The 18,780-nt window shown below is 41.3% G+C and overlaps 1 protein-coding gene across 5 annotated transcripts in view; it reads right to left on the bottom strand.

Moving 5' to 3' along the window:
• The window catches only part of HHAT (hedgehog acyltransferase), a 341,891-nt gene that overhangs the window by 73,181 nt on the left and 249,930 nt on the right, over nucleotides 1-18,780 (bottom strand). For 4 of the 5 annotated variants that reach the window (XM_082701866.1, XM_082701867.1, XM_082701864.1 and 1 more), the window contains one exon: nucleotides 14,637-14,838. The exons of the other annotated variant lie outside the window; for it this stretch is intronic. In XM_082701866.1, coding sequence (XP_082557992.1) covers nucleotides 14,637-14,838 — 202 coding nt within the window. The remainder of the gene's footprint in view (nucleotides 1-14,636; nucleotides 14,839-18,780) is intronic. 5 annotated transcript variants of the gene reach the window in all.

Genomic DNA, 18,780 nt, shown 5'->3' with positions numbered 1-18,780 from the left:
CATGCTTAGTGAAATAAGTCAAGCGGAGAAAGACAACTATCCTATGATCTCCCTGATATGAGGAAGTGGTGATGCAACATGGGGGCTTAAGTGGGTAGGAGAAGAATCAATGAAACAAGATGGGATTGGGAGGGAGACAAACCATAAGTTACTCTTAATCTCACAAAACAAACTGAGGGTTGTTGGGGGGAGGGGGCATGGCAGAAGGGGGGTGGGGTTATGGACATTGGGGGGGGGGTGTGCTTTGGTGAGTGCTGTGGGGTGTGTGGACCTGGCGATTCACGGACCTGTACCCCTGGGGATAAAAATATGTTTATAAAAAATAAAAAATTCAAAAAAAAGGAGAAAATTTACAAGAAACAATTGACAAATTACTAGAGGTAATGAAAGATTTAAACAGGACAGATCAAAGTGACCAATTCAAAACAAAAATCCTCATTTTTTCTATATAAAAGCAATAATCCACAAAGAAGTATCCAAGACTTCTAAGGAGAAATGATAAATCATTATGTAGTAACATAAGGGAAGACTTGAATACATAACTAATTCATGACTGGAAAGACAGCATCATAGACATATTAACTCTACCCAATTAAGCTACAAGTTAATGCTAATCTAACAAATTCCAGTATAAATACCAGGAGTTTTGAGGAACCTCCCTAATTCGAAGACTCATATGGAAGAGTCACTGTACAAAAACAGACAATGTGATTTGGGAAAAGAACCAAAAGGGGCATGAGATTTTCCAAATCAGGAATCAAGACATGTTACAGAACTCTAGCACTTAAAATAGTTAGAATCAATACAACAGAATTGAACCTAAAAATGAACTTATGTATATTTGGATATTTACTATGTATTAAGGATGATCTTTCAAATCAGTTGGGGAAGTTGAGTTGGGCCACTGAATTTAACAGTTTGAAGATATAAAAACTATTCTCACTTAGTTGCAGGCCATACAGAAACAGGCAGTAGACCAGATTTGGCCCATGGGCCAGAGTTTGCCAACTCCCACTCTATTCTATTCTTGGTATCTGCCCTAAAGGAACACTTACACATATGTACAAGGAGGCATATCTAGACATCTCCACAGCAGCTGCATTGCAAAAGGAAAAAATGAGAGACAACCTAAAATTTCAACAATAGAAGAATGGTCAAATACACTATATATCCACACCATGTCCAATATTGCAGATCTACATATACTAATATAGAAACATCTTCAAAACATGCCATGAGGAGGAAAAAAAGCATAAATTTCAGAATATTTATGTATTTGTTATAACACACACACACACAGTAGTAAAGGTATGTATGGAAGGCTATATTCAAATCTGACAACAATGGTTACCTCTCATGGAAGAAGAGAGCAAGGTGTGTTTGTTAGAGTGGGGGAGGGTGGCTGTCTTAGAGGACTCCAGTCTTATCTGTGTTTTGGTTTTTTTCAAGAGCATATGGTCATGATTGACTTCATAAATTAAAAAAGAATAAAAGAAAAAAAAAAAAAAAAAAAAAAAAAAAAAAAAAAAGAATAAAAGAATAAAAAAAGGAAATCTAGGAATCTTTCCACTTAATGACCTTAGACCCTGGCTATTCCCTCAAGTATGGGGTCAAGGCATAGGGGTGAAAAGAGAGAAACTAGAGGACCCTCACACTCAACTTATGACTGTTCATGGCACTGGGGACCTCCCTCTCCAGGTAGTACTGAGGTCCCTTGAGACTACTAAATAAGCCTAAAATGTGATAGATGTGGCCTCAGCTATAATCTGTTCAAACACAAAACAACAGCTTAGGGCAAGGCCTGCTTCTAAGCAAACTTAATATTTAAAAATCTAAAACTGACAAACAGGTAAAGCATTCCAAAACGACTCAGCTAACAGCACAGAAAACTGTTCTATGACAACCAGTTAAACACAGTGCTCCCTTCAAAACCCCGTTAGAGAGGAGAAGGGAGTTGGGGGAAATTGGAAGGGGAGGTAAACCATGAGAGACTATGGATTCCAAAAAACAATCTGAGGGGTTTGAACTGGTAGGGGGCGGGGGGGTGGGAGGTCGGGGTACCAGATGGTGGGTTTTATAGAGGGCACGGATTGCATGGAGCACTGGGTGTGGTGAAAAAATAATGAATACTGTTATGCCAAAATTAAATAAAAAATAAATTTAAAAGAAAAAGCAAGTAAACATTTGGAAATATATAAAACCACAGGCAAGGAATGGAATAGAAGTGAAAAGCAAGAGAGCAAAATCAACCCATTTTTTTTTTTTTTAAGATTTTATTTATTTGTTTGACAGAGAGAGAGATCACAAGTAGGCAGAGAGGCAGGCAGAGAGAGAGAAAGGGAAGCAGGCTTCCTGCTAGGCAGAGAGCCCGATGTGGGGCTCAATCCCAGGACCCTGGGATCTTGACCTGAGCCGAAGGCAGAGGTTTAACCCACCAAGCCACCCAGGCGCCCCCAAATCAACCCATTTTTATGACAGAGAGAAGATGGAAAAATTAGCAGGACTGAGACACCTGAATAATAGATATCAAAGAGAGGAGTCATTCATATACCAGATAGATTCCCAGAAGGCCTACCCATTAGAGACACGATATACCACAGATGGCAACAGTAAACCATGGAGAAAGAAAACAGGAAGGTTGGTTAAAAATCTGGGTAATGGGGGCACCTGGGTGGCTCAGTGGGTTAGAGCCTCTGTCTTCAGCTCAGGTCATAATCCCAGGGTCCTGGGATTGAGCCCCATATCAGGCTCTCTGCTCAGCAGGGAGCCTGCTTCCTCCTCTCTCTCTGCCTGCTTCTCTGGGGTGCCTGGGTGGTTCAGTGGGTTAAAGCTTCTGCCTTCGGCTCAGGTCTTTATTCCAGGGTTCTGGGATTGAGCCCTGCATCGGGTTCTCTGCTCAGCAGGGAAACTCTGACCCTCTCTCCCTGCCTGCCTCTCTGCCTACTTGTGATCTCTGCCTGTCAAATAATAAATAAAATCTTAAAAAAAAAAATCTAGGTAATGGGCATACAGACCCTGGGGTTTCCCCCTTTCCCCACTGCCGCCCCACGATGAATAAAGGTGATAACAGGGGTTTTTTAAATCAATAAATTGCATCAGAGTGACTCTAAACTCAGGGCCAACAGGCACAGTAGCATTTCAGAATACCAAAGATAATTTCATTTAGGCTCTGGAGAGAAATTACACACAAAGAATCAAAAATCCAAATGGCATTTCTCAACAGTAAAACTAAAAATGAGAAGACAAATTACAACTTCAAAATTTTCAGGAGAAACTACGTTTCAACTTTAAAATTTAGTGCTCAGATAATCGATCCAAGGGGAGGGTAGAATAGAGAGTTTGGGAACTACAAGGTCTCAAAAAAATATATATATCGCCCACAGTCCCCTTCTAAGGCAGCTACTAAAGGATGTTCTTCACCACATCGAAGGGAGGGGAGAAAACAAGGAGTTCTGGGGCCCACGACACAGGGATTCAGCCCAGGAGCGCGGAGGAGGGAAATGCCAGGACGCCGGCTGTACCGCCTACCTGAAGGGACACGGTCCAGATGGGACAGGAGGATGCAAGGGCTTCAGGAGAGGTTCTCCAGGAGAAGAAGAAAGCGGACAGATTCCCAAATACATCTGACTACATGGAAAATACTTTTCTGAGGGATTTTCAGTTTTATTGGGGAGTTTGGAACCAAGTGGTAATAGTAAACTCCCAATCCAAAAAAAAAAAAAAAAGAGGCAAGGTGATTTTCTTAGTCTGAGATGGGGAAACAGGTGACTAAAAAGGAAGTTCAAGGATAGTCTATCAACTGGCTTGGCAGTGGAGCCACACTTACCATCATGGTAATAATGTAAACAGCAAGTGTTAATTCAGCCAAATATAGAGAGGCTATTTTATTAGAAGTTGAGAGTACATCTCAGATGCAAAAACCTCATGTAGGAAGCAGTTAATATTTATAATTCATAAGTGAAGAAATAAGAGAAAAAAACTTTCAAAAGGCAGAGGTAGATGTCAGAAACAACTGAATTAGAGAATTAGAAGGTGATGCTGTTGAGGACAAGGACATATGCACAAGAGGAATGGAGACCAAAGACCCATTTCAAGAAATCCTTGCAGCATGATTTGACTTCTGACCCAGAAACACATATTTCTTAAGCTTTCTAGATTTCCATTCGTTACCACTGTGAAACAGGGATAAAGATAGTACATACCTATAAAGCTACTATTGAAACCACATGACATAATTGGGTAAAAAATGGTTTTGTGAGCAGTCCCACTTCACTTGGACCAATTTTTCCATAGACAGGTTGAGTGAAGCCACAACTAAAACACAAGTTGTCCAAGAACTGAGGACCGGAATGTCAATTAATTTAATGCCAAATGGTTTGGCTATAGCTTGCTTGTCTTGAATTGCAATTCTTTGTTATTCCCGAGAAAACCCATTTTTGATGGTTAAAAAGAAAATCTAATGCCAAATGTACATGAGTAGCAAGGAGAAATTAAATGAAAGAATATAAGTGTGTAAGGTCTATTGAAGCAGATGTCTCTTATCTGATATCAAGGATGCTTAGAATAAATTGTGTATAACTGAATTTGACTCCCCTTCTAATCGAACTAATCATGTGTTTCTACACAAATCACACACATTTCCTCATCTATAAAAATAAAGAGAAGGAACACCTGCCCTGCATGGTTGTTGTGATGCTTAAAGAAAACAATAAATGGGAAAGATCCTCGTGCAGGATCTGGTACAGTTTCTTCCCTGGCAAAGGGTGAGAGCTACAACAACCCCATGTGAGTCTCGTCCTTCCATTCCTACCATCAGCTAGGCAAAGCCTCCTGAGGGTGGACCCATCCTGTACCCTTTTCTCTCAATAACCTTTAATTAGATAACAGTACCTTTGCCCCGTAGAAAGGCTGAACACATAAATGAGTAAAACCAAGAAAATATGTATCACAAATAATCCCATCAGTAAAAAGCTAACCACCATTAACGTTGGAGGGTGTAACCTTCTATGCTCTTCTCTGCATTCGCAAGTACCTTTAAATAAAAATACATTTTTGTTATACCTGTTATTCTTTATTCCTTTCCATCTTTCCTCAAAGTGAAATTATTTGAAAATCACTACTTTCAATGGTGTCTTAGTCAACTGGATAGATGTCCCATACCTCTTCTATGACATTTTTCCTCAGCCTACTGAGTGGACTACAGGGTTCAGAGCAGAGGAAAAAGCAAAAGCCCCCTTAAATTGTGTTTCAATATGTTCTGGCAATCACGGTACATTGATACCAGCTCAGCTCATCTCAAATGAGGCCAGCAGCTGCTCCATAGGCTTTTTAAAGCAGTGTTTATTTCTAGGTCTTGGGAGGAATGTGAGATATTTTGGAAGTCCTGAACATCTCTGACTCCTCAGAGCTTTATAAAATGCACACACATACACAAACATATATACATATACACATATACAAACACATATATAAACATACATATATGTATAAGCGTACATACATATACACATATACATGTACTACATATGTGTGTGAAATAGTTATAGCACACATATATAATATTCATTGCATATAAAGCATAAGTATACATTTTATATATATTATAGAAATATACTGCACAATGTATGTGTGTATTATTTTTGGGAAAGGGGGGCTAATTTCATCCTTCTGTTGATAAAGGAACGCTGGAACTCAAGCTCTGCTACCTTCCATGAGTAATGGGTTTTCTGGAAGGAAAAGAGCTAGATTTGGAAAGACACATCCAGATCTTCAGCACGTACACAGTAAGATTTTGCTTTTTCCTAAGCTCATCTACTGAGAGCTGCTGGGCACGAGGCTATGACTCAAGTAACCACACTTATCTGTGCTGTAGAAGCAGGAATTGGGGACTCTCAAGTAATGAGTCTAATCCCACAAGCCACCAATAAAGCCCATTTCAACCAGTGACATTCAAGTGACAGATCTCATCTTTGGCTTAGTATTCTTTCCCGAGGTTACCATTCCCAAGGCCAGGACACTGTGTGTGCACTTGACAGGAAGAGGACAGAAGCGCCATGGCAGCAGTGATGATGAAAGGGTGACCCTGCCTTGCTGGTGCCTAACCTGACAGGGACAGGGAAGGCTGCAGAAGTCCAAGAGCAGGCCAGACCTGGGAGGCTCACCACACCACGAATGAATAGAAGTTGGCTCTAGTTCCAAGCCTTCTCTCTGCAGATAGCAGGCCCAGTAATGGAAAGTTAAAAAAGAACCCATGAAAAGACTTTTGCTGTGCTAAACGTATTCAACTAAAAGGTGGAATTATTTGCCACATTCCACCTCTCAGACCAGAGGGGTTAAAGCTTAGGTTCAGATTCCCAAAGAGAAGAAAATGTGTAAGCAGTGAATTGCGCAGTGTGCTTCCTGCTTCATAAACGATCCTTCGGAGTGGGAGACAATGGAGGGGGCACCAACAGGTCGTCATCCACCAAGGAACACACTGTTCCTAACAACATGCATTGCTTTTTCCAGACGGAGAGGCCTGGGTGAGTGCTAACAAGCTGGCACAACAGGCTAATTTGACGTGTGGGATTAATACGTTAATTTAATGCTCTCCTGTTTGGTTAAGTGGTTCACATTTCTATATTTCTAAGTTTGGCATTCAAATCCCTTTATATGGGAAACCATTTGGCTTCTCTAGCGCTTCCTTTCCTCTTTCCTCCTGAATGATAACCCCTCATCGGCCATGTCTGCCTCCTCACCTCCATGGCAACCCTATTCCTGACTTTAGGCTCTATGGGTCCTAGGCTCCTGAACCTGGAATGCCTATCTTCTCTCTACAGACCTATCCAAGCCCCACTCTGAATTCTTCAGAGTCCTACTCATGCCCCAGCTCTTTAAATGAACCATTCTTAAAAGCTTAGCTCTCACTGACCATTGCACCTCATAAACATCAGCTGCCCCATCACTCATCCTGCTCTCTGCCCATAATGCCTTACTCTGGTCTTCAACTGTTGGGCACACATCTTGCATCTCCAGCTGGACCATGACCTCCTATGGCACCGGCAAAATGCCTCACAGGTCCTTCCTCCCACTGTCAGTACCCTGGCCTGGAGTCATAACCATCTTTAACTTCACGTTACTTTATCCCTTAATGGCGTCACCATCATTGATGACCCCTTCTATGAAATACCCTCTTTCTCTTCGTTTCTGTGAAATTACCCTCTAGATTTTCCTCCACCTTCTGGCCCCTTCTCCTCCACTCGTTTCAAATCTTGATGTTCCTCAGGTTCAGGCCCAGGCCTCCACTTCTTGCTCTTTTTCTGCACTCTCTCTGGAAAGTCTCAAACATTTTTCAGGTTCCGAAATACCAACTATATGCTCCCAATGTCTATCTCTATCCCAGACCTTTCTTCTGAGCAATGCCAGGGAAGGCTAGGCCAATTGGTATTTACGATGTTTAATATAGATCACTTAGCTCTTCCTAGAGAAAACCTCTCATATCATATTTTTTTGTTCTTGGGGTTTTTTTGTTTGTTTGTTTTGTTTTTTGCTTCTTTATTCCAAAGCAAGATACCGCAAAGATGACTATCCTGATAGGCCACACAAAATAACTTGTTCTTGGAGGGAACTAATAATAGACTCCACCATTACAAAATGACAGACTAGTACACTAAAGGCATTGAAGGACTGAAAGAGATAGAAAATTTAAAAAAAAAAAAAAGAAGAAGAAGAAAAGAAATTTGGAGGAAGGGAACAGGTCTTTCACTCAGAGCTCCCTAGAGTTCTAAAGTGTGTCTCCCACAGGGTACAGAAAATGTTTTTTTTCCCTAAATGAGCAAATTAAGAGACAAAGAACCAGACTGATTTTGAGTAAATGGCCAAGTCTAGGAAGCCTTCCAGTCTTGAGAAAATGGCTTATCTACAATAAGTACTTGATCTCTATTTGTTGAATCAAGCCAGGTATTAGAGATATAAAAGATCATGGGTCATTATCAAACAGAACTACTCTTCTTAGACTAAGTTTGCTTTGTAATCCTTCAGTGAGTTAGTCAAGGCTGGTGTCACTGACCTCAAGTGAAAATTTTTCTTATGAGGCCAACTGATAATGTATATCCTGCTAATTGGTGGGCTGGTGTTCCAGAGAGCTAAGTAAGCATTAATTGGATCATGACAAGAATTCTTACAACTGACTGATCAATTTAAATTGACTGATCTTAAATAAATAAATAAATAGACTGGTCCCTCAAACGCATGGGATTTCTGAACCTACATCTTCAAAGTCAAACTGACCAATACAGCAGATAAACTGAATGGATATCATCACAGATCTGTGGTCTTTGGGCTCCTTCTGACACACCAGCTCCCTCCCAGAACCATTAGACTGACCCTCCCTGATTATCACTGGGGGCGCCTTTCCTCAATTAAGTCTATAAATAGAAATTTTACTGCTTCAGAGAGGATATAAATCAGCTCAGCAGGATACTATTGGGGCAAAGAAGAGAAGACAAGGGCTGCGGGGAGGAGGACATACTGAAATTACTCAATGAAATGAGCATAAGGGTGGGGGGCGGTGAGCTGTTTGAGATGATTCTCCTTTTGTAGGAAAAATTGAGAAGCAGCCTGAAGGTATCTTCCTTCAAAGAAGAGGGCACACTGAGAATTGGCAAGAAGTAATGTCACTCTACTGATGCTTCAAAATGTTTCCACTTATTAAAAGATTTCAATGCTGAACACAAATTCTAGCTCCCTCCTTGAGAGAGTGCTTATATAGAGAAAAAGCATGTAGCTTCAGTAGTAACTCCTCTCCATCCACCCAGTTCAGGTGCTTTGTGAAAGTACCTTTTGTCAGCTTCCTACAGCTCTGGGCCCCAGTGAGTCACAAGCAATAATCCCTCCCTCTCATAAAGCAGCAGGGTATCAGATAGGCTAATTCCTCCCCAACCCTTTCTTTTCCTATATATATATCTTTTGTTTACTGAGCATTAAAATAGCATTTTGCCATCACTAGTTCAATTACTATCTATGCTGCTAAGACAAAAAATAATCTCCCTGTATAATACTCCTAATCCTCAGCCTTAGGAAGTTCTTCCAGTATTCAATCTATATTCTTCATGCTGCTGTATGGGCCTACTTCCTCTTATACTTCCCCTCAATGAAGTCAGAAAACATTCATTCATTCATTTAACAAGTATTTACTACACACATACTCTGTGTCAGGCATTTTGATACATGGATACAGGTCTCTGACTTCATGAGGCTTACAGTTCAGTGAAGGAGATAAGGATTAAACAAGTTATTGTACAAAAATATTTCATTGCACCTATGATAAGTACAACAGAAGAGATCACCTACAAGGTGCCCAAAATGACACTACAGATAAAGGGCTGGTATCCAAGATCTATAAAGAAACTTCTCAAACTCAAAACCCAAAACACAAGTCGAAATATGGGCAAACAGACATGAATAGACCACCTCTCCAAGGAAGACATACAGATGTCCAATAGACACATGAAAAAATGTTCAACATCATTAGCCATTAGGGAAATTCAAATCAAAGCCACACTGACATACCACCTTTCACCAGTTAGAATGGATGTGGAGAAAGGGGAACCCTCTTACACTATTGGTGGGAATGCACATTGGTACAACTACTTTGGAAAATAGTGTGGAGGTTCCTCAAAATTTAAAAACGGAACTACCCAATGACCCAGCAATTGCACTACTGGGTATTTACCCCAAAGATACAAATGTAGTGAAAAAGAAGGGCCACATGCACCCAGGTATTTATAGCAGCAATGTCCACAATAGCCAAACTGTGGAAGAAGCCAAAAATGCCCTTCGACAGACTAATGGATAAAGAAGATATGGTCCATATATACAATGGAATACTGAGCCATCAAAAGGACGAATAGCCAACATATGCACCAACATAGATGGGACTGGAAGAGATTATGCTAAGTGAAATAAATCAAGCAGAGAAAGTCAATTATCACATGGTTTCACTTATTTGTGGAACATAAGGAATAGCATGGAGGACAACAGGAGAAGGAAGGGGAAAATGAAGGTGAGGAGGGCAAGAACCATGAGAGACTATGGACTCTGGGAAACAAACTGAGGGTTTTAGAGGGAAGGGGGGTGGGGAGATGGGTTAGCCTGGTGGTGGGTATTAAGGAGGGCACGTATTTCATGGAGCACTCAGTGTTATACACAAACAATAAATCATGGAACACTACATCAAAAACTAATGATATACTGAATGGTGACTAACATAAGATAATAAAAAAAATAAACAAACAAACAAAGTGCCCAAAATGATTTGTTAATCAAGACCTAATTGACTCAGGAGGGTCAGAGGAGGACAAACAAGATATCACTCGAACTGCAGTCTGAAGGATAAAGAGGTGGAGGGAGAGGAGAGACAGCATCTTAGAAGATGAACGAGCCCATGGGGGGGTTCTGAAGCTGGAGGGGCAAGATGTGCAAATGAAGAAAAGGAAGAACATAGTATGAAGTGGGGGGTGGGAGCAGAGAGGATGGGGAGAGCAAATACATACCAAGTTCAAGATCAGGCAGGGCCTCAAGGTCATCTTAAATATTGGCGGGCTTAGTCCTAAATAATGGGATACCGCTAAGGATTTTAAGAAGGATAACAACATGGTTGGGTTTTCAATGAGCAACATCACTCAGCACTATGAGGATAATGTATTCAAAAAGGCAAAAATGGAATCAGGGAAACTTGCTAGAAACTATTTGGTAGACTGGGCAAGAAATAAGAATAGTAAGATTAGGATGACTTAGCAGAAATGGAAATAATGTTTAAAAATAAGATCTACCTAGGAGATAAAATATACAGTATTCTATCAGGTAGAACTGAGGGACAGGGAGTATAAAGGGTAAATTGCTGGTTTTGGTCTTGAGTAACCAGATTGAGGATGACTCTTCTAGAAATAGAGAATGCTAGAGGAAATGGAGCTACTTGGAATTATGGGGGGGATGGGCTATGCGAGTTCAGTATTACACATGCAAAGTCTGAGATATCTGTAAGAAACACAAGAATGAAACATCTCAGTAGCCATTGGATATACGAGTACCTCGTCATTAATGAACACCATTTAAAATTATAGTCACAATCTACATTCTTTTAAATTTTTTTCTGGATGGGGGTATGTTTTAGAATTGTACTAGTCAAAATGGAAGCCCCCAGCCATATGGGGTCTACTTACATATAATTAAAATTACATACATTTAAAAATTAGTTTCTCGGTGATGCTAGCCACATTTCAAGTGCTCAGTGTGGCTTGTGACTCCTACACTGGACATATCCATTACCACAGAAAGTTCAATTGGACAGCCCTGCGTAGAACACCAGAACACTTCCACACACCCAGCTCTGACTAGTCTTCTGGTGAATGTTCAACTGCCATTCCTTCAACACTGAGAAATCCTACTGTATTTTGTGCTCCAGGTTGAAGATGAAAAAAAAAAGGGACAAGAAAATACGATCATCCTCGTTACTCAAGGAACTTCCTACTTGTCTTTAAAAAAAACAGAAGAAGGATTAATGCCATGGAGAGAGTATATGAGCAGTCTGGGGGAGAGGTGAACTCATATTGTAAAAATACTATCAGATCAATCATGGACAACTAATGTCAGAGGAAATTAGGTCCTAAAGAGATATTAAGTCTTCATTTGGATTAAGACGAAAGAATGGGAAATGGATTCATGAAAAGAGAGGGAAAGAGAGTGACCCAAGTGGGGAAACAGTTTATTCAAAAGGTTACACAATATTTGGAATGCCAGCCCTGTGTTTCTGAAGGAAAACAGAATCTATGCCGAACTCTGTAAGAAAAAGAATAATGGAAGAAAACTCTTTGGGTGGACAAGTGGAAGAACAACTAAAGAATCAACCCAATTGTATTATGCTGAGCAAAATAAGTCACTCAGAGAGACAATTATCATATGGTTTCACTCACATGTAGGATAGAAGAAATAGCACAGAGAATCATGGGGAATGGAGGAAAAACTGAATGGGAAAAAATCAGAAATGGAGACAAACAATGAGAGACTCTTAACTCTAGGAAACAAACTGAGGGGTGCTGGGGGGTTGGGGGGGATAACTGAGTAATGGACATTAAGGAGGTACATGATGCAATGAGCACTGGGTGTTACATGGAACTGATGAATTACTGAACTCTACCTCTGAAATTAATGATGTGCTATATGTTGGCTAACTGAATTTTAAAAAGAATCAACCCAATTGTGCACAGGCTTAACACTGTGGTAACTCTGACACTGAGCTAACCACTGGTGATATAAACAGTAATGGAATCCTGATCTCATACTGAAGAAGCTCCTCAACTGCATAGCCACAGCCAACTACCAGGCTGTCCAGATAGAAGATGATAAAATGGGTTTCACGGGACACCTGGGTGGCTCAGGGGGTTAAAGCCTCTGCCTTAGGGGCGCCTGGGTGGCTCAGTGGGTTAAGCCGCTGCCTTCGGCTCAGGTCCTGATCTCAGGGTCCTGGGATCGAGTCCCGCATCGGGCTCTCTGCTCAGCAGGGAGCCTGCTTCCTTCTCTCTCTCTCTCTGCCTGCCTCTCAGTGTACTTGTAATTTCTGTCAAATAAATAAATAAAATCTTTAAAAAAAAAAAAAAAAGCCTCTGCCTTAGTCTCAGGTGATGATCCCAGGGTGCTGGGATTGAGCCCCACCTTGGGCTCTCTGCTCCGTGGGGAGCCTGCTTACCCCTTTCTCTCTCTGCCTACTTGTGATCTCTGTCAAATAAATAAATAAAATCTAAAAAAAAATACGTTTTGCAAAATATGTTCTTGCTCAACAAATATGTACCCTAAATATCATATTAATAATACACAAGATATACATCTCACCAAAAAGTGCACACTCTAAAATTACTATACACTTAGGTGTGTGACCTGTGGATGGGAGCTCAAAGGAGTCAAACACATGAGGGTCCTGGACCGAGTATGATGAAGCAGAGCAGTCACGTGCTTCCTGTCAGTAGGGTTCCCACTGTCTTAATTTTTAACCAAAATTAACAAGCCATAGGCCATATAGCACAATTTGGGTTATTCCTTTAACATTTTAGATTTTTAATATTTGTCAATAACATAAGCCATGGCTCAAAGTCTACAGAGCAGTGCTTAACATTAAGTTCAAGGTTAATTTTAGACCCTTCATGAAGGAATGTGGAGATGTGTTACAGGGCTTCAGCCTAGGTTGAAAAGAATTCTCTGACTTTCATAGATGATAATTGGGTTTCGGGCTTTGGAAGATGGAGATAGAAACCTTGATGATACCACCTTTTGTGGTTTTTCTTTGTGTTACATAGCTGTGACTATCATTGAAATTCCATTTTCTATTGAGATTCACTGACATTTCTTTCCTGCTGATTGCTGGGTACTACTACTGAATAAAATGTTTATCTTTAAACATACGTGAGCATATTTAAATTCCTTCAGATGTATTACTTTGCTATGTGCTTTGTATCAGTTTTTATTGAAATAACTGTCTACTTTTACTATGGCTATTTTTATAAGAAAAAAACTGATTAGTCTCCTATTCTATGTATTCTATTGGGTGGTGTTGGGCTTCTGAAATATATTTGCTTTAGTTGCATATACTGGGGGAGTTTAGGCACATTAATCACTGCTCAGTAAATTTCTTGTGTTTTATTGCCTGCCGTGAACACTGATGACAGCATATTCTTCTTAGCCACGTTTTTCAGGGGTACCAGAATACTGCTGCATATTAAGAACTAACAATTTCCTACAAGATTCTAATACACTGTATATCAATTTTACATGATAAAACATTGGTGTACCCTATGTGTATAAAATGCCTAATTTTCCAAATCATTTTCCTGTGGAATCAGAATGTGTCTTAAGCACTTAGCTGTGTGTGTGGGTTTTTTTATGCTACAGTAACAGTACCTATCAAATTAGCCAAGATTAAAAACGCCACCACTACTCAGTACTGGCAAGAGCATCCTTGTACATTGTTGGTAGGAAAGTCAATTGGTACACTTTGACTGTAGAGCAGTTAAGGAAGAGTGAAGCTGTATGCAAGGCAGAAAGGGGTGAGGAAAACCTTTACTTAGCAATTTTACATATAAGAATTCATCCTGGTTATGATACTCATCTCCATTTTGACTGACAACTGCAAAGAAAATTGGAATGACACAATTGCCAAGAGCCAGAGACGAAATCAATGATAACATAGCCACATAATGGAGTTCTACATGGCCGTTAAAAAGGGTTGTTAGAAATGGATTTGGTGACATAGAAAAGTGGTCCTCATATATCCATGTCTCTAGAATAACAGCATTTGTGTTAAACGTTATACATGTGTGCATATATATAAAGAAAAAGTTAGAATATTTGTAACAGTTTTTGTTAAAGAGGTATTTTTCTTTTCCTCTTATGTGAATTTTCTTATTTTTGTGCAATAGGCATGCATTGCTTTGAAACACTTATGTAAAACAGAAAACAACAAACAAACAAACAAAACCCCTGCTACCTCTGGGCACATACTCTTTGAACCCATCTGGCAAGAATGGCCCATGTTGGGGTGAATCTGATGACCCCCTTCCCCCCGTGGCCAGTCCACCTGGCTCAGCTGTCCCCAACCACCTGCTCACCACGCTGTCCCGGACATATGGGGTCTGTACAAGTCTCTGGACTGCATTCTCCACGGTGACTCCCAGCCAGTTGAGGGCCGCCCAGCACCAGAGATAGTCATAGCCACCATGCCAGAAGCTCACAAAGGCAAACGTCACTGCGGTGGAGAACAGTGTCCCCAGGAGGCCGTGCTGGGACCCGCCTACTGGAATGTACACATACCTAGAGAAAGAAGAGGCGGTTAGGAGCCATGCAGTGGGCTGTCTCTTCGCTACCACCTGCTTCTGCCCTTGATTCTCCTGTCACACATTGCTAGCGACCATGTGGAAATCCTTCCCTGGTTCCAGGAAGCCACAGAGTACTCCCTGTATTCTCCCACACACCAGCAACGGGCAAAAACACAAGCCCCAGTTCTGAGGGGCTTGAGGTTAACTGAACACACAGGCTCAAGAGCTCTCATTACCAGAGCAAAATAGCACTTACAAGAGACAGGGTGAGGGGTGGTGAATTTAGTTTCTAAAAGGGGTGTGCCCTTCCCTGGAAGCCTAATCACAGAAGGGCTATTAAGCTTCCAATTACATGGGGACACCAACCTTCAAGACAGGTATAGATTTTACAGCTCAAACTATTATGTTTATGGTAAGCCCAATATTTAAGCACAATTGTTGCAATCAATCTCCTAAGTAGCAGGAGCTGGATGCAGAACAGGGGTGCCAAGACCCGTTGCTCAGGCTTCCCAGGCAAGTTGCCCAGAAGGAGTAGTGACTTTGCAAGGGAAAGGAAGAGCTCTGTGCTCACAGGTCAGCCAAATTATTACCCAGAATGCACAGCATCCCCGGGGTCTGCTCTCTACCGCTGAGGCGGCTCTAGGACTGCGCAGAAGCAGGACTTTAATTGGTATTTTCCAGCTAGGGTTGGGCAAAACTCACACCTTGGGTTGGGAGAATCTAGAGAGCTAGGAGAAAAGCCTCCTGGAAGCAGCCTTTAAAAAAAAAAACCCAGAGGTCTTTGATTTGTGGTGAGTGCATTTTTGTTCAACCTTCTTCCAGGAAGGAAAATTAAATCTCCTTTTCCTGAATATACAGTGTGTCCCAGGCACAGCACTACACACTTTACACACATTACGTGCTTTGATTCTTTGAAGCACCACATGGTTTACACCTGCTGTTCCGGTATGCCAGTCAGTTTACAATATACAATTTGTATATTATTTTAATATTTTGTAGGAAATCTTATTTTGAAAACCATTTTTGAATAGAACAATTTTACAGAGAAGTCAAAAAAAATAAAAATGAAAACCACTTCTCAGTCAATAAATATTTCAAAAAACTACAGGATAGGTATTTTTAAATATACTCCTTCACTCTCAAATGTGCTCCAGTTTAGATAAAATTATACTAACATCTTAAAAAGGCCCATTTTTGTAGGCTAGAAAACGGAGGCTAGGAAGTTAACTTGAGCAAGGCACACAACCAGGAAGGAAAGGAGCCATCCTGCAACTATGGCCCCAAAGTTCATGCTTTCCACCACAACCACATCATACCCTCCAATCTAAAACCAAAGTGCACGTGAGAAAGTAGCCATTTCAGAAATAAGTGAAGCAAATAAAATGCCTTCTCTTGTGCAAAAACAAGACCATTCTGACAACTGTATTCCCAAACACGTATCAAGTGCTCACTACAGATTACAGGATCCTCCAGCTGCTGTCAAGCATTTATGTAGGCCTCCAGGGCAGTTCTGGCACTCTGGGAAACCTAGAGACCTGGAACACTGATCCAGCCAAAAAGGACAAGGTGCAAACATGGCCCAGCATTAAGCTAGACGATACACTATAAAGTAGACCAGGAGAGCTTGAGCGTGGGGCAGGGACTGAATGGAGGCAAGTGGACCATAGCCTGGCAAGGCCAAGAGGATGAATTTTGCTGGGACAAGGGGAGAAGGTGGGTGCTATATCATGGACCTAGAAGGGCTAGACAATGCGCCAGAAAAGCCTGACAACCCCGGGGAACAGTAGTTTTAGTTGGTGCTCTGCTGCCCCCTAGAGGAGGCTTGGTTAGTGGTGCGAACACTCCTCCGCAGGAGCGAAAAATGGGCCACAATTGCTCTAGACTCCTACCTGCACGGAGGGAGCTGCTGCCCCATCATGGTACTCCATGAGTCTGCACTTCACTTCCTACAATGCTGTGTGTAAGAAGCTTGCAGGCATATACATGAGCATATATTGCATGCATATATATATATATATATGCAAGCCTGATAGGTATGTATGCATACATATATGTGTATGTGTGTATGTATAGAGGCAGCAGAAGAGGGGAAACAGGTGTTCAAACCAATTTCAAAAGAATGAGGAATGGCTGCTATTGACAGAAACTACCAATAATTTTGTAAAAAAAGGTAATATTAATACCAATACTCCTCTCTCCCAAGATAACTATTTCATGTTGACCTCTTACTTACTGTATCTCACTATGTTAAGGTGAGCAGCCCTCTATACGTCAGGAAACCCAGTGGAGAATAAAAGCCTCCCATCATCCATCCACACCAACAGTCCTTCATATTGGATTCAACTCCAAGAAGGACATGTTCTCATGCTTGTGACGAGGAAGTGTCTAGCCCCATAATTACACACACAGCTATTTTAGGGACTCTTGGCACTATGGCTTTGTAACTTTGCCTTCCAAATGACAGCCAACAAAAATCTAAGAATTTCTTTTATTCCTAAAATTCATATACGGCAGGTCTCCAAGGACATGAGGCTGCTTATTTTAAACCTGAGGAGGGTCTGGCTTCCAGACTGCAAGATAAAAATCCCTTCCTCACTCTTAACCTCTGGAAAACAGGAGGTACGTCAAAAAGGAGAGTAAACAAGTTATTTTCTTTTACAAATTCTACCAATCTCATGTCAGTTCCATGATTAATAAAAGCAGAAATGTCTCTCTTGCAGGAAAGCAGTAGTATGACCCCACTCACTGAGATCCTCTGCACAGTGAAATTGATTTCCCAAAGGAAGAAAGCTTTCAGCACCGCCTTCCCCGCAAAGCAAAAAATAAAAAGATTTTTCCTGTCAGTGACTGTGAGCTTCAGTCTGCACAGGGCCTGCCCCTGCCAGGCGGCCTCATGTGATCACTGCTTGCAGAGAATGCTGCTTGAAGGAGTTAGCACCCATCCACAGCCACCGCCTTAATTTAAAACCACCTCACGGAACCAGCACAACATAGCAAACCCCCAACTCAGGAGGAGGAACTTCTGTAAAATGGAGATGTTATTAATAACGTCTACCTTTTATGGAGTGTCCGTGAGCTAGGTGCTTTATGTACACTATTTCTAATCATTACAACAACCTAGCAAGGAACTAGTAACTAGGCCTGTTTTATACAGAAGAGGTGAAATCTGAACCTAGAATGTTCTGGTTTCAGAACCCCTAGGCCTAGGTCCTATTTTGCCCTTTTTTGTTGTTGTTGTTAATAGAAACATTTCTTGGTAGCATGTTCCTCTTATTTAACCAAATCTTCAAAGCAGTCTCCACAAAAACATTCACCAGCATTTTGTTAACTGAAGAGATGTCCTTTGTCAGAAAGGAATCTTGCTGGGGAGAAAGATCTTTTATTATTTACAAAGGCATTTGGGCTAAGGAACATTGGGGCCAAAAGTCCAGGGGTATAAGTTCAAGTTTTAAACAGACTAACTAGTTTCCTTCTGTCCCACAAGTGGATATGTGCTATCCTGACCAAGCTGGCATCCTGCAGATATCTGACTACAAAGAAGTGGGGGGTGTAGGGGTGTCTAGGTGGCTCAGTGGAGAAACAACTCAGGAATATGTCCTATAGTTGGGGAGAGGGGTGGTGAAAATCCACGTGGCAAAAGCATTAATCTGAAAACTGTAACACTCCCTTTTCCCAAGACTACACAACAGCTTCCCAGCTTGACATATCTTTAAACTCTTTGCTGAGGCCTAATCCCTACCCCCTCCCCCTTGAGGTAAGAGGATGAGGGACAGAGGATACTGAACGACTTCGTTTCTACTCTCTGGTAGAAGGAGGTGAGGTGGGCTTGCAGGGTCCCAATCTTCAATTACCTTGTGCTTGGCAGGGCTGGTCCATCCTACTCCAGCTCTGCCATCTCTTTCTATCCTTATTTCCCACTAGTTCTCTTGGTAATTCA

The sequence above is a fragment of the Mustela nivalis genome, assembly GCF_964662115.1.
Source record: "Mustela nivalis genome assembly, chromosome: 16".
NCBI classification, from domain to species: Eukaryota; Metazoa; Chordata; class Mammalia; order Carnivora; family Mustelidae; genus Mustela; species Mustela nivalis.
This window is presented reverse-complemented; position numbering and strand designations above follow the sequence as displayed.